Raw genomic sequence first — 14,851 nt, forward strand, 5'->3', positions numbered from 1 at the left:
CTGAGGCTGAGATGGTTTAGGTAATCAAGGCACTTGCCTCAAACCAAGTCTGATGACATGAGTTTAATCCCCGGATCCCATGTGGTGGAGAGAACTGATTCCTATAAGTTATACTCTGATCTCTACATGGAACATGGCTCATATACACCATGACTCACACATGCTATGGCACATGTATACCCCAACAATGAATAAGTTTAAACCATGTAATACAAAGTTTGTAAAAAGCACTATCTTGGTTATATCTGACTTTGATGCCAGCTATGAGAACTGGGTTTATATTTAATATTAAGCTTTCCCTCATCATTATTGTATATTTCTGTATAGTTTTAAAATTAATTACCAAATGTCTTTTCCATGAAGTAGAAAAAAATATATGTAGTCCCATTTCTCCTAGCAAGTACAATTAAATCCTAGACATATGAATAAAACAAACCTAAGAAGACTCTGGAATGTAGAAAGGAAGGAAGACTAGCTAGTAGCACCAAGGATTGGCATAGTTGTGGGTTCCCTGGGTTTTCTTTTGCTTCCTATATCATCAGACATGATATTTAGAGATGAAAAGTATCTCTCTAGAGATGAGACCAACAGTAATGAGGGGTCCTCCACCTCAAATATCAATAGAGGCCAAGTAGAAAAATGTTTTATGTTTAAGGTATGTGTGTGTGGGGGGGGAGGGATGGACAGACAGACTAATGTGACTGCATGTGAGTGCCAGTGCCAAGCTTTTACCTGGATATACCCAGGTCAAGTTTCTTCCCTTGCACAGTGGTGTTAGAAAAAGCCAGCTAAAACAGAAGGCTGAATGAGATTCAAGATGTCAACATGACATAAAAATGTTTAGATTTCAATAAAAAGAATTACTCACTAAACTAAGAACTTAGCATATTTACACTGAACAACAAAAAGACAAACATTTGATGCTTCTGAAACAGCAAAATGTTACAGTAACTGCTAAAATTTTTCTACAGCTTTTAAAGTACAGCACACAATTTACCATCTTACCACTTTTTAGTGAACAGTTCACATTCACACTGCTGTGCTATCAACACTACCCAACCACCTATAGAACTGCTTTAATCTTTAAAATCTCAAATTCTATAGGCTCCATCCCTAGCGACCACCAGCACTCTATTTTTCATATTTGTCAATTTTATCAGTCTTGGTACTTCACATGAGCAGAGTCATATAATATCTATCCTGTTGTGAAACATAATCACTTGGTGAATTACCAGAGAATTCTGATGAATAGAAAAAGACAATTTCAGCAGGTTATGTACAATACTATTCTAAAGCTCAATACACACTATGATTTCATTTGGATAACATTCTTGGAATGGCAAAAGTAGAGAAATTGGCAATACTTTAGTAGCTGGCTATTTGTAAAGCTGGGACTGAGAGAAGTGGAAGAGATAAAAGGGCAACAAGAAAGATCTCTGTGGTGATAGAGATGTTCCCTGTGTTGTTTGAAATAATGTCAATATTGTGGTTGGGATTTTTTTTTTTTTGTTTTGTTTTTTTTAGGTTTTTGAGGCAGGCACTTATGTAGTCCACACTTGACTCAAACTCTCTGTGTAAAGTATATCCTTCAATTCTTAACTTTCATGCCTCCATGTCCTGTGTAATGAGATCATGAGTATGTGCTACCATGCCTGGCTTTTGATTGTGGTACTATGATATTATTTTGTAAGGTATTATCATTGTAGAAAGCTGGGTAAAGAGGGTAGATGATTGCTGTTATTTCTTGTAAGTATATATAACTATAATTATTTCAAAATAAAATTTAATTTAGAGGCAGCCTAAACAACACAATTCTTTTTCTTTCTTTTTAAACTAATCATTCCATTCATTTACATCTCAAATGATATCCCACTTCCTGGTTACCCCCCTTCACCAATTCCCCCATTCCACATCTGCCCTCCCCTTTGCCTCTATGAGGGTGCTCCCCTACCGACCCACACTCTCCCGCCCCACTGGGGCATCAAACCCCCACAGGACTGAGGGCTTTCCTTCCCATGGCTGTCAGGCAAGGCTAACCTCTGCTATATATCTGAAGCCATGGATCCCTCCAAGTATATACCTTACAACCCAATTCTTAAAAAGGAATCTAGAATAGTAGAAAACCTATTATAGAGTACATAGAAATGCCTACATAAAAGCATGTGATCCCTTCCCCACTGGGCTCTTTCATTGCCAGTAGCTCTGAATAGCAGCCTAATTCTCTCATTTAACTTGAGATTTCCTACTAAAGATTGGTAAAGATGCACGATAGAATGAGTCCAGTAATAAAGGGGCAATTAAATATTTGTATAATCTCCAAAGTCACATGTTAAAACCCTAACCTTCAAATTGCCAATATTAAGAGTTTGGATCATCAGGATGTGATTAGGTAATAAGGGTAATCCTCAGAAATAGGGCTAGTGCCATTATAAAAGATACCAGAGAGATCCCTTTTCCTTTTTGCCATCTGAAGTTATAGAAAGAAATTATCTCATCTATGAGGAAGCAGGTTCTTGCCAGAGACTGTACCAGGGCCCATTTTTTAGCCACAGATGATTTAAACTAAATTAGTAACCTGACTTTTTGAATTTTAAAAATGTGTTCAATTGTAAATCCAAGATAAGTAACAATGGCACTGTCTACTGACTTACAGGAAGATAATGGATATAAAAGTAAAACACGAATGCTAACTGTAAAGCATGGTGCACGAGACAGAGGTGTTATATTTGTGTAATAGGCATTTTGCCAGTATATGGAGGTAGCTGGTAAAAGTTATCGACTTAATAAATTTTTAAAAAATGGTAAAGGACGACTTTTCTCCTGAGCATTTGAAACACAGCAGACACACAGCGCATTCAATCAAAAAGAAAAAAAAAGCAATATGTACAAGATAAAGAGCTAATAGAGTCACTAAATTATTTTCTGTATAAAAAGCTAAGCATATGATCATGTTTCAGGTATGGGCAATACTGGACAGGAAACTCCTCAGAAAAATTAGAAATCAGCAGCTCTCTAACAGGAATGATAGGGATTAAAACTGTAGTGTGATGGATAAAAGTGGTAAAACCAAGTTACTCAGAGAAGCTGTGGCCTCAAAGAGACTATAGAGATTGATCAGTGTGGAGTCACAGTAAGTCTAATTTTAAATTTGCATATAGAAAACAGTTAAAGTTCCAGATGTACCTTCTGGCTTAGAAATGAAATTCCCCTCCCCCCTTCCTAGAAGGTTAAAGGTTGCAAAAAAATCCAAATTGTTCAGTCTGGAAATTTTTAATATTTAAATTCATACTGGACAGAATTAAGCTGTTCCAGAGAATTCTAGATTTTATTAGTCACTGATAGTTTGTATCAGATTGGCATCCTACATACTTTCTTATATTGTGATTTACAAATCCTGCTATATAAAGAATAGCCAAGATCTTAGATTTTGTTGTTGGTTTTGTTTACCTGCTTGCAATTCAGAGTTTCATGATCTCTAAATCACTATGTTGCCAAAGATGACCATGAATTTCTGATGCTTCCAGATGCTAGATTACAGGTGTGCACCACCACATTTGGCTATGCAATGTTGGAGACAGAGCCTCAGTCAGCACTATACAAATTGAGCTACATTTCAAACCAACATACTTAGATATCAATTAGAATATAAGTGATGACTTTCTGCATGACATTAAGCCAGCCATCTTACTCTCCAGTTTTATAGCGCTCATAAAAAAACAGTTAGCCTCTTACATATTAATGAGTACGTTTATAATACATACTATTTTCATTACCCATACATGTGCAATGTGGTAGGCTCAGACCAGAGCATTTTACAAATGAGGAAACTCAACTCAAACAAGAGAAAGGTACCCATATACAAAAGTACACAAGAAGCCAATTAGATTCTTACTTTATTCTATATACAAAAATTAATTTAAAATGTATCATAGACCTATAGTCAAAAGATAGAAATATGAAACTTTAATAATACATAAGAGAAGATATCTGTAAACTTGGATTGGGCAAATACTTGTTTCATTACAAAAGTACTACCTATAAAAGTGCAACATCTATAAAAGTATAATATCTATAAAAGTGGGATGCTTGATGAATTAGACTTCATTAATTTATTTTCTTTTCAAATGATTACATTGGGGAAAATGAGAAAAAAATTAAAGAAACTATTTAAAAATAAGAAACTTATCCCTTAATGCACACTATCAAACCATATACTTTTATGCAAAAATGCTTAAAATTTGTACATTTATCTTTGTTTTTTAAAATAAAGTTGTAAAAAAAATAAGAACTTTATCTAGAATATATAAATAACTCTTATAACTCAATTAAAAGACAACCCAATTTTTAAAAAGTAGGAAAACCAAATAGACATTATTCCAGGAAAGAAATGAAAAGTCAATAAATATATGCTCAACACACTATTAGCTATAAAGAAACAACCAATCTCAAACCTCAGAAGTTATCACTCCATAATCACTAAGATGGGTATAATAAAAACATAGATAATAACAATGCTGATGTAGAAGTAGAGAAATCAGAATCTTCACATAGTGGGACTATGGAGTGGTTTGAACAAAAATATCTTCCACAGGTCTAGATATTTGGACTCTTGTTTCCCAGCTGGTGGCACTGTTTAGGGAGGTAGTACAGGCTTGCTGGAGGAAGGACATCCCTGGTGGTAGGTTTTGAACTCTCAGAGTTCTAGTTCACGTTTTTTTCCTGCTTTGTGTTTGTGATTAAGAATATCTTGGCTTTTTGTTCCCTTGCCATTGTGTACTTTTCCTCTCAAACTATAAACTCTTCTGAAAGTTTCCTTCACAACTGTATTTTGCCACAGCAATAGAACTATAACTAAAGCAGAATGTAAAGTAGTGTTTTCATTTTGGAAAACTGAGGGGCAGCTCTTTACAAAGCTAACCCCAGAGTCAACAGGGGACCCTACAATTCTACTTGTACATATACATTTAAGAAAATTAAATATGTATGCTACAGCAAGGCTTAGTGGTGCACACCTTTAATCATGTGAATTTGGGATTCAGTGTCAGTCAGACCTCTGTGAGTTCAAGTCCAGCCTGGTATATAATGAGTTCCATGCCAGCCAGAGCTATACGATGATATAGTGGGTCTCCCCCCCATATATATATATATATATATAAAACACATATATGTTATACATATTATATAGAAAACATGTATAATATATGTCATATGGTATATATAAAACACATATATGTTGTATATATTGTATCATACATTATATGTTATATATAATATATATACACACAAAACAAACAGAAGTAACTGTATACAAATGGTCACAGGAAGAACCATTCATAGTGGTTAAAAGGTAGAAACAACATAAATGCTTAACAACTAATGAACAGACAAACAAAATGTGGTAAAGAACTTTTCAGCAGAAAGAATGAAATACTGGTAAAGTGATAACATAGATGGACTGCAAAGGGCTTGAAAGAAGGCAGGAACCAAAAGAATCTTCACTGAAAACAAACAAGTAAACAATTGGAAGGAACCAAAATACATATTTTTGTTCCTTCTATTTTATCACCTGCCTCTGAGATATGGTGAGAATAATTAATAGACCATTTTACAAAATTAATATAATCATTATTATATTAAGTATATCAGGCTCCAAACACAAAACAATTCAAGAGGCTTAGTCATCTTGTTATTCTGACACAAACCTTAGTAAGCTTATACTAGAAAATCCCTACCATTAACTCTTTATATTTTATAAACTCAGAGATACTTTGAAGTAGATATCTATGTTGTAATGTGAATTTACCATAAAACTCCTATCAGAAAGTATCATTCTATATGAATTCAAATATACTCCAGTTCCTTACAATTGTCTGCAAGTTTACTATAGTTCTTTGACTTACAGTTTGCCTAATGAGGCTCAGAGCACTTTTTAAATGTACCCAAACTTCTTTTAGGGGATACAGTGTCATATTCCATATTTCACCTGCCAGCAGAAGGTCAATCAAGTTATGCATGCATACACTGAAAAATAAAAAGAGAAAAGTCATCCGTAGGAAAGAAATCACTGGCCTGGCTAAAAGAAGGCAACTCTGAGTTTTGTCTTCACAGCAGGTCTGCCCTTTCCTCCATTTTGATCTTTCTTCTCACCTTAGAAGACAGTTTTGAAGTGTAAAGGGGATTGATCAGTCCTTTTGATATTTTGCTTGGTTGTCTTTTTAGAAAAGTTTATCTCCTTCATGAAGGAATTGTTTAATTAACTTATTACTTTTACTTGTGTGTGTGTCCATGTACACACATGCACATGCTTGAACAGAGGTCAGGGGACAACCCTGCAGAGTTGGTTCTCTCCTTCAACTATGTGGGTCTATGAGAGTGAAGTTAGAGCATCAAATTTGGCAGCAGGTATCTTCATCTGCAGCACCATTTTTCCAGCCCAATCATACCATTGTCATATTTTATGAGCTGATTCAATTTATGGGCACTTAAATAATCATGCTACCTCTTCAAAGGGACAAAAATTTTTTTAATTAAATTTAAAGATTAAATTTGGATTTAAATTGACAAAAAATGAGAATCCCACTTCTCAGAACAGAAAGACTATAATGATTTTTTCCTGAAAAAAAACAAAATCCACATAACTTTACTGATACTTAGAAGTACTAGGGAAGAAATTATAGGGTAAATGTTGAAGCTGAGTGGTGGCTACCAATTATGATCATTTGGGATATTTAGTAAATGACATGAAGGAAGAAGACACATAGTACTATTTCATTTTATGACTAGAACAATAAAGGAAACCAGGATATGCCCTTCTTTTCTTCCCCTGGGAACAGTAGATTCCTTAATTTTGCTTAATGTTCTCCAGTGTTTAATACAATTTTCACTACAGAGTAGTTTACAGGATAGTTTCCCTATAATTTTCTATGTTAGCCCAGTTGATTATAGTGGTCTTATACTTATGGGACACTAAGTAGAGGTTTTTTTTGTTTGTTTTTTGGCTTCCATAAAACTTAATTTAAGTTTCAAATTACATTTACTAACCTGTATCTCAAAACATCAATTGTCTCTTCATTTCTGTAGATCAATAAAAGTTTTTTCAAGGCCTTCTGTGCAATTGTAGGATAGTATGCAGGCTTATCCATAGCTAGGACTATAAGAGGAGAAGGGAAAAGGTTCTGAATGTCACATTATCTAATTCATTACACTTTTCATGCAGAACATGCTGTGCTGGCTAGTTTTGTGTCAACTTGACACAAGCTGGAGTTATTAGAGAGAGAGAAGCCTCAGTTGAGGAAATGCCTCCATGAGATCCAGCTGTAAGGCATTTTCTCAACTAGTGACCAAGGGGGAGGGCCCAGCCCATTGTGGGTGGTGCCATCCCTGGGCTGGTAGACCTGGGTTCTATAAGAAAGAAAGCTGAGCAAGCCAGTAAGTAACATTCCTCCTCTGGTGATGAACAGCAATGTGGAAGTACAAGTTGAATAAACCCTTTCCTCCTCAACTTGCTTCTTGGTCATGATGTTTTGTGCAGGAATAGAAACCCTGACTAAGACACATCCATTTTATAATGGAACAAAAAGTCTCACTCACACCTCCCCCATGTTTATAAAATGATGACTCTATGGAGCTTTCAGAAGGTCTCTTATTTCCAGACAGAGTACTACTGTAGGACTTTCAGGTTCCATTCATTCTTCAACAATCAGTGATGGAAAAGCTGCTGTTTCTGTAACCATGCACAGTCCTACAGGTGATGCAACCATCTTATGAGCCACAGTGAAGGAAAGGCTAAGACATAAAAGCAGATCAATAAAAGGCTGCTAATCAAAGCCAGACAGCAATCTGCCAATATACTGGTTTTGTTGTTGCTGCTGCCAGGTGCGAAAAATAGAAAGGCATTACTGCCTTAGAGAGTCTTAGAAGTTTCTAATACTTCCAAGAAGCCTATAGAGCAGTTCTATAAGGAGTGGTAGTCAGAATATGCCTCATTGGCCTCATTGGTCCACTTCAAGAAAACCTAAGGCAAGCGTAGTGTACTGGAGGCTACCTAATACATTTACTGATCATGCTCAAGCTGTAGAGGAAAGTAACAGGTAAAAGGGAAGATAATCAAGGCATTTTCAGCAGTACATTCCCCAGTGGCTTTGAGACCTGTAAGTCCTATAGAATAGCTTAACAAATTTTGAAAATGACACTTGTGTTAAAATATTTCCAAACTTCTAGGGGCTAGTGAGGTGGCTCAGTGTGTAAAAAGTTACTTGCCACCTAGCCTGATGACCAGATTTCCATCCCTGGCATCTATATGCTGCAAAGAGAATTGCCTCCTGCAAGTTTTCAGCTAACCTTCACACATGTAAACACACACACACACACACACACACACACACACACACACACACACACACACAGAGAGAGAGAGAGAGAGAGAGAGAGAGAGAGAGAGAGAGAGACTTTCAAAAATTTCCAAATTTCTCTATACATTTTAGTAAATTACTAAGGTTGAGTCATCTTTAATCATCAAAGTAGCTATTTATCATTTTTAGTTACCTACATAAAACTAACTTTCCAAAGTTTGAGCTTCCCCTATCATGTTGTTACATAGTTAAATTCTACATATAGACTGCATTTGAGCATTTATTATGAGCAGTCCTCTTCATTAAGATTTATTAGTATAATACATATAATTATTGCTCATGATACTAATGAGATTAGAATCTTAAAGAGTGAAAAGATAACTATATAAATGATTTTAATTCAAAATAGTTTAAGAATGCATCAGAGAGGAAGAAACAATATACCGTGAGGAATACCAGCTCAAGATCAGAAGACAGAGAACAGTAGGATCTAAATGGGCACTGGCCCTACATGGGTACAAATAGAGCACTTACATGCTATTGTCTCAAGTGTTCTGTTCTCTAAACCAGGCAGCTTCCAAATTGATTCCAGAAAGCGGTTCAGTGATCGATCATTTGTTTTGGTTTTAACTTCAAATTCATACAGCAGAAGCATTACTCCACAGTCATCACCTGAGAAATCTCCTAAAGAAAAGGGAAAGTTTAACATTTTCTTTTATTGCAACATTAATACTCTCTTCTATCCTATCCTAACTGGACAAGTTTCACATATGGGAAAACTGATTTCACTTACAGTTTGAAGGGCACCCTAGTCTCTATTGATAGACTTTCAACATTTTAGTATCTATAAACACATCACTAATTTCACTACCCTGTAACACATTTACTAGCATTTCCTACATATTCTCAAACTTCAGCTGTGATGCTTGTAACTGGCCTGAAAATGTTCTTGTGATATTGCTAAGATTCCAATGAACATGCCTGTGTCCTTTGAGCTGACACTCACTGTCATGGTCGAATTAAACAGAAAACACAATGATGCATAAACAATAGTTTTATTAGCAAAAGAGTTTCCAAACTTGTTAAATTTATTCAGTCAGTGATGTAGCTTGGCTCTCATCATGAAAAGAATATTTCAGATGCTGTGCACTATACTTGACTTCTATTTGCCATTCGCTGAATATTTGAGGCAACTGTATGCAGTAGTATCCATGGTGGTACATGGTTCCACGCTCCACACCTGTAATCTTGGAACACTTAGTTGTTCTGAGCCTCCTCTAGGCAGCTCTAGGCAGCTTTCTGGTCTCCGCTTCTTCTCTAAGCAGTTCTTACTGCTTATTTATGCATGGCGAAAGAAGGACCTAGTACTTTTGGTCAGTTTCAGGGACTTTCTGAAGCAACTGAGTTATTTACTTCCTGAGCATAAAGAGTTTCCCCGCAGCAGGCATGTTTTACTTTGCCTTGGAACATCCTGTTGTTTGACCTCCCTATAAGCATCTTAGTCTTAGCAAGCCACCTACCCAGGATATCCTGTTGTTTACTTGCCTTTGAATACATATCCTGTCTTAAATATCTAACTGTCACATTTCCTCTAACATCCTGTGTTTTAATGAGCTTCCTTCCAAGATGGAAAGTTTTAATCCTGGAAGAAACTGCTACGCAATAGTGCCCCATTTCTGAAATGTTTAGGAGCAGAAATATTTGTTTTCTAGATTGGTCATATGAGGTCAAATGCAAAATTTTCACTTGTGGCATTATGCCTGTCCTAAAATGTTTTGGCTTTTGGTGAACTTTTATAATTTGGACTTTCAGATTTCAACCTGTGATATATATTGTAATTTATAATCACTGCCAATAAATATATAATCAACTTCTATATTCGTTTTTATCAGTGTTGAAGTTAGAACATGATTCTCCCACAGTTATGTTACCTTCTAAATAATACTATCGTTAAACTTTATTGTGTCCTTCCAATTATACATAATTTTCCAAATGACTTTTCTCTGGATGCAGAGCATGCTCATTCCTTCAATCACTTTTCAATTGTTTAACTTTTGCAACATTTTTTGATGTTTTTGTTTTTCTTTCCTTTTACTCCTTGCTGGGCTTCAGTCACCCTTTCTAGGACAATACAATACTTGTTAGGAACAGTGGAGTGAGGGCCACAATAAGAAAATCTGTTATAAGGAAGCCGTGTGGGTCCTTTGCAGTGCATTCTACAACACACTTGATTCAAGCCTTTATACCAAACATTTTTAGAGCAGTCCTAGGGAAACTTTGTCCCAATAGTGAACTCTAACTTGACTTGGGAGTGTTAGTAAGCCAATGACAAGGTCAGATGATCTTTTTTGTCTTCTTTAGTTCTTGATATACCTCTGAAAGTTTAAGTTCTTTTATATTGTTAATGTTAGTGCTTTATTTTTAAAGTATTTTTTTACTTTAAAGAATAAAAAGACACCGGCATTCAAATTTAGGTATCTGGCTAAACACTTCAGCCAAAATTAACTAATTAAAATTAATTAAAAGAGAAAGTTGTTACTTTGTGAGCAATGGCATTATTTTTGCCAGTGTTAAAAATTGAAATTTCAAGCAAATGTTTGATTTAAATGTTTTAATAATTATTTCTATATCGGGTTCCTGGATGTTTTGCCTGCATGTATGTCTGTGGGCAATATGCCTGCCTGGTAGCTGTGGAGGCCAGACAAAGGTGTTGGATCCACTGGTAATGGAGTTACGGATGGCTGTGAACCACCATGTGGGTGCTGGGAATTGAATCCAGGTCCTCTGGAGGAACAGTCAGTGCTCTTAACCCCTCAGTTTCTCTACAATCCAAATGTCTGAATTTTAAAATACTGTCTTCATCACTGAGATGACAATTTACCAAAGAACATTTGAAGCTTTTTTTCTGAGATTAATTATATGAATAAATACAAATATTACTTGTTAAAATTGTGATATATAACAAATATAAGTATTTTTATTGGATGAACTAATATGCCAATGTTTGGACAATTTTCATAATTAGGGAATTAACATTTTCAAAATGACAATTATAGTATTACATTGATAAATCATTAGTAAAAGATCTATAGAGTGTCAGACATTGGATTTTAGTGTTACTGCATAAAAATTACATTCTGTTGTGTTAATTTCCACATCACAAGGCAGTTAAAATAACTATCAACTGAATTTTAGTATTGTTTGAAAAAATCTATATCCACAACTATTTTAAAAGGTTATTAAAATGTTCCTCTCAGATATAATTAGATAAAAATAGCAAGTTCTAGTGTTCAATAACACAGTGAGATAACTATAGTTCATATTATCTTATCTATCAATCATATATTAGTGACCAGAAGTCTCTACAAAAGTACCATGGAAATGGAAATGTTAATTACCCTGATTTTATCAGTGAATACTGTATTGATATATGACTTATACACAAATACCACTGAAATAAAAATATAAAGAAATGGGAAGATATCCCATGTTTAGGAATTAGATGATTTAACACTGTTAAGATGCTAATAATAAAAAAAATTAGGAGATTGTGACACACGCTTTTTATCTCAACCCTTGGGAGGCAGAGGCAGGTGGATCTCTTAAGTTGCAGGCCACCCTGGTCTATGGAACAGCCAATGCTACACAAAATTAACCCTGTCTTGAACCCTCCACCCCCCAAAATAACATCAATACTTTCGTACATGATCTTCAGATTCATCAGAATTCCAGATGGGAATATTTGTCTGAAGAAACTGACAAATTGATTCAAAAGTTTACATGGCTAGAAACAAGCTAAATGATAAATTGATCAATAGATGAATAAAATGGTGTATTTATAAAATGGAATATTTGATTATGAAAAGTAATGAAGAGCTGATAGTCGCTACAACATGGGGGAACTTTGAAAATATGAAATATTCTAAATTAATAAGCCTAACTAAACATATTATATGATTCCATATATATCAGACATTCAGAATATGCAAATCCATTTGAACAGAACATAAATTAGTGGTTCAGAAAATACAAGGGTTGATAAAGGTTTCAAAGTTTCTGAGATAAAGGAATGTTGTCTGACTGTGGTTGCACTTATCTGACTATATTAAAGTCTACTGAGCCATGCATATTTATGGATGAGCTGCATGACGTGAGTTATATCCCAATAAGCTAATTTTTAAAGACTTAAGTACTTTCTTTGAATGTGTGTGTGTGTGTGTGTGTCTGTGCAAGTGTGTGCCACCTGTGTGTGGGCACCCACAGAGGCTAGAAATGGTCACCAGATTCCTTGGTGCTGGGTTTATAAGTAGTTAATGATGAATTGCCAATATGGGTGCCAAGAACTGAACTTGGATCCTCTAAATATCAGCATATATTCTTGACTGTTTAATCCATCTCTCTACCTCTAACATATTTATTTATTTATTTATTTTATTTTTTAAAAATTGAATTCAGTATATCCTATTATGCTTGATTTCTTTTTCTCATGACAATGCCTGTGATTTTAATTTTTATCTTTATATGTACTAGAGATTATTTTCTTTTCTTGCTTTGCAGTGTTCCACTATACAAACATTATTTTTTAAAATTGAACAACTTTATTTTATAAAACAAAGATAAATGTACAGATTTTAAGCATTTTTGCTTAAAAGTATATGAATACATTTTTGTCAGTACTTGATTTTTTTTAAAGGTTTGATAGTATACATTAAAATCTTACTAGTTACAATGAGCATAAAGTACATGTAAAATAAGATGTAACCTTAAATTTATTTAATTCATCCTTCCGTTGACATGGTTGTTTCAGATTTTTAGCTCTTAGGAAAAGAAATATTGAAGATTCTTGTGCATCTTTTAGTGAATAAATAACATTTATTCCACTTGAATATATGCTAATGGATGACATTGCAAAGTCATTGCTAAGGTAGGTGTGTGTGTGTGTGTGTGAGAGAGAGAGAGAGAGAGAGAGAGAGAGAGAGAGAGAGAGAGAGAGAGAGAGAGAGAGAGAGATGGGGCTTTAGGAGATACCACTAAACAGTTCTCCAAAGTGTATTTTCCAATGGCATACCTTCCAGCTGTACTCCTCATCTTTAAAATAGTCTGTATTAAAAAATAAAAAGCCTTTTAAAATTTATTATCACATAGGTGGGGCATGCATGCCTTGGTGTGCACATGAGGGTGAGAAGACAAATTTGTACATTTAGTTTTCTCTACCTTTCCATAGGTCCTGGAGACTGAATCCAGTTCACTGAACTTACATGGTTGTGAAGCAAGTGGTTTTACCCATTGAGCCATCTAGCTGACCCAACAATTGTTATTTTGTTCTTCAATTTGTATGCAATGTATGGTGGTTTGAATAAGAAATGTCTTCCATGAGCTCATGAAATTGAACACTTAATCTCTAGTTGGTGGTACTGTTTGGGATAGTTCATGGAACGTTTAGGAAATGAAGCCTTGTAGAGAAAGTATATTAGTGAGGACAGGCTTCAACGGTTTAAAGTCTTGCCTTACTTCCTGCTCTTTCTCTCTGCTTCTTGTATGAGGATGAAAATTTGATCAGACAGCTTCCCACTTCTGCTGACAGGAATGTCCTACCTGTTGCCATGCTTTCTTCACCATGATGGGCAGTATCCCCTTGGACATTTAATCCCAAATATAACCTTTTCTCCTCTAAGTTTCTTATGGCCATGTCATGGCATGTTAGCACAACAGAGGGTTATCAATACATAGTAGCATCATATTTTACTTCTAATTTATATTTCCTTGATGAATAATGATATCATGTATTTTTTCTATTACTTACTGACTACTTGAATATTTTCTCTTGTGATGTTTCTATGTAATTCTTTTGCCTATTTTGTATTGGGTTATCTTGTTTTTTATGTAGTCTGAAATATGTCAAATTTACGTATTTTTTTCCTATTTGTGATTTACATTTTTTCCAGTGGTAGCTTTTGACAATCTGAAGTTCCCTTTTTTGTTGTTGTTCCGTTTTTCAAGACAGGGTTTCTCTGTGTGGTCCTGGATGTCCTGGAACTTGCTCTGTAGACCAGGCTGACCTCAAACTCAGAGATCTGCCTCTCCTTCCCAAATACTGGGATTAAAGTTTTATGTCACCACTGCCAGGTTTGACAATCTGAAGTTCTTAATTGTAGCAAAGGGTATTTTATTGTTATTTTCTTATATGGCTCATAATTTGCATTCCCAAGGTCATAACAATATTCCTCTACAATTTTTCTTAGAAATCTTACTGATTTACACTACAATACTTCATCTTCTGAGACTGAATCTTACCCAATATTGCCAAGGATGGCCTTGAATTCATGATCTTAAGTGGTCTTCCTGCCTCAGCCTCCTAAGTAGCTTTGATTATAGAATGTGCCAATGTGCTCAGCCTATCTCAATTCAATGTTGTGTGTGTGTGTGTGTGTGTGGTATAAAGGGGGATCAAGGTTAATGTTCTCCAATATTTATTTACATAAAATTATCCTAACATTTCA

General features: G+C 35.0%; 1 protein-coding gene across 1 annotated transcript in view; it reads right to left on the minus strand.

The window, feature by feature from the left end:
- The window catches only part of TEX11 (testis expressed 11), a gene marked incomplete at both ends in the record, with an annotated part of 185,322 nt that overhangs the window by 13,686 nt on the left and 156,785 nt on the right, over positions 1-14,851 (minus strand). Inside the window, 3 exons of the mRNA XM_080910083.1 lie at positions 5,901-6,021; positions 7,042-7,150; positions 8,886-9,035. Of these exons, the coding sequence (XP_080766209.1) occupies positions 5,901-6,021; positions 7,042-7,150; positions 8,886-9,035 (380 nt within the window). The remainder of the gene's footprint in view (positions 1-5,900; positions 6,022-7,041; positions 7,151-8,885; positions 9,036-14,851) is intronic.

The sequence above is a fragment of the Micromys minutus genome (assembly GCF_963924665.1).
Source record: "Micromys minutus genome assembly, chromosome: X".
NCBI lineage: Eukaryota > Metazoa > Chordata > Mammalia > Rodentia > Muridae > Micromys > Micromys minutus.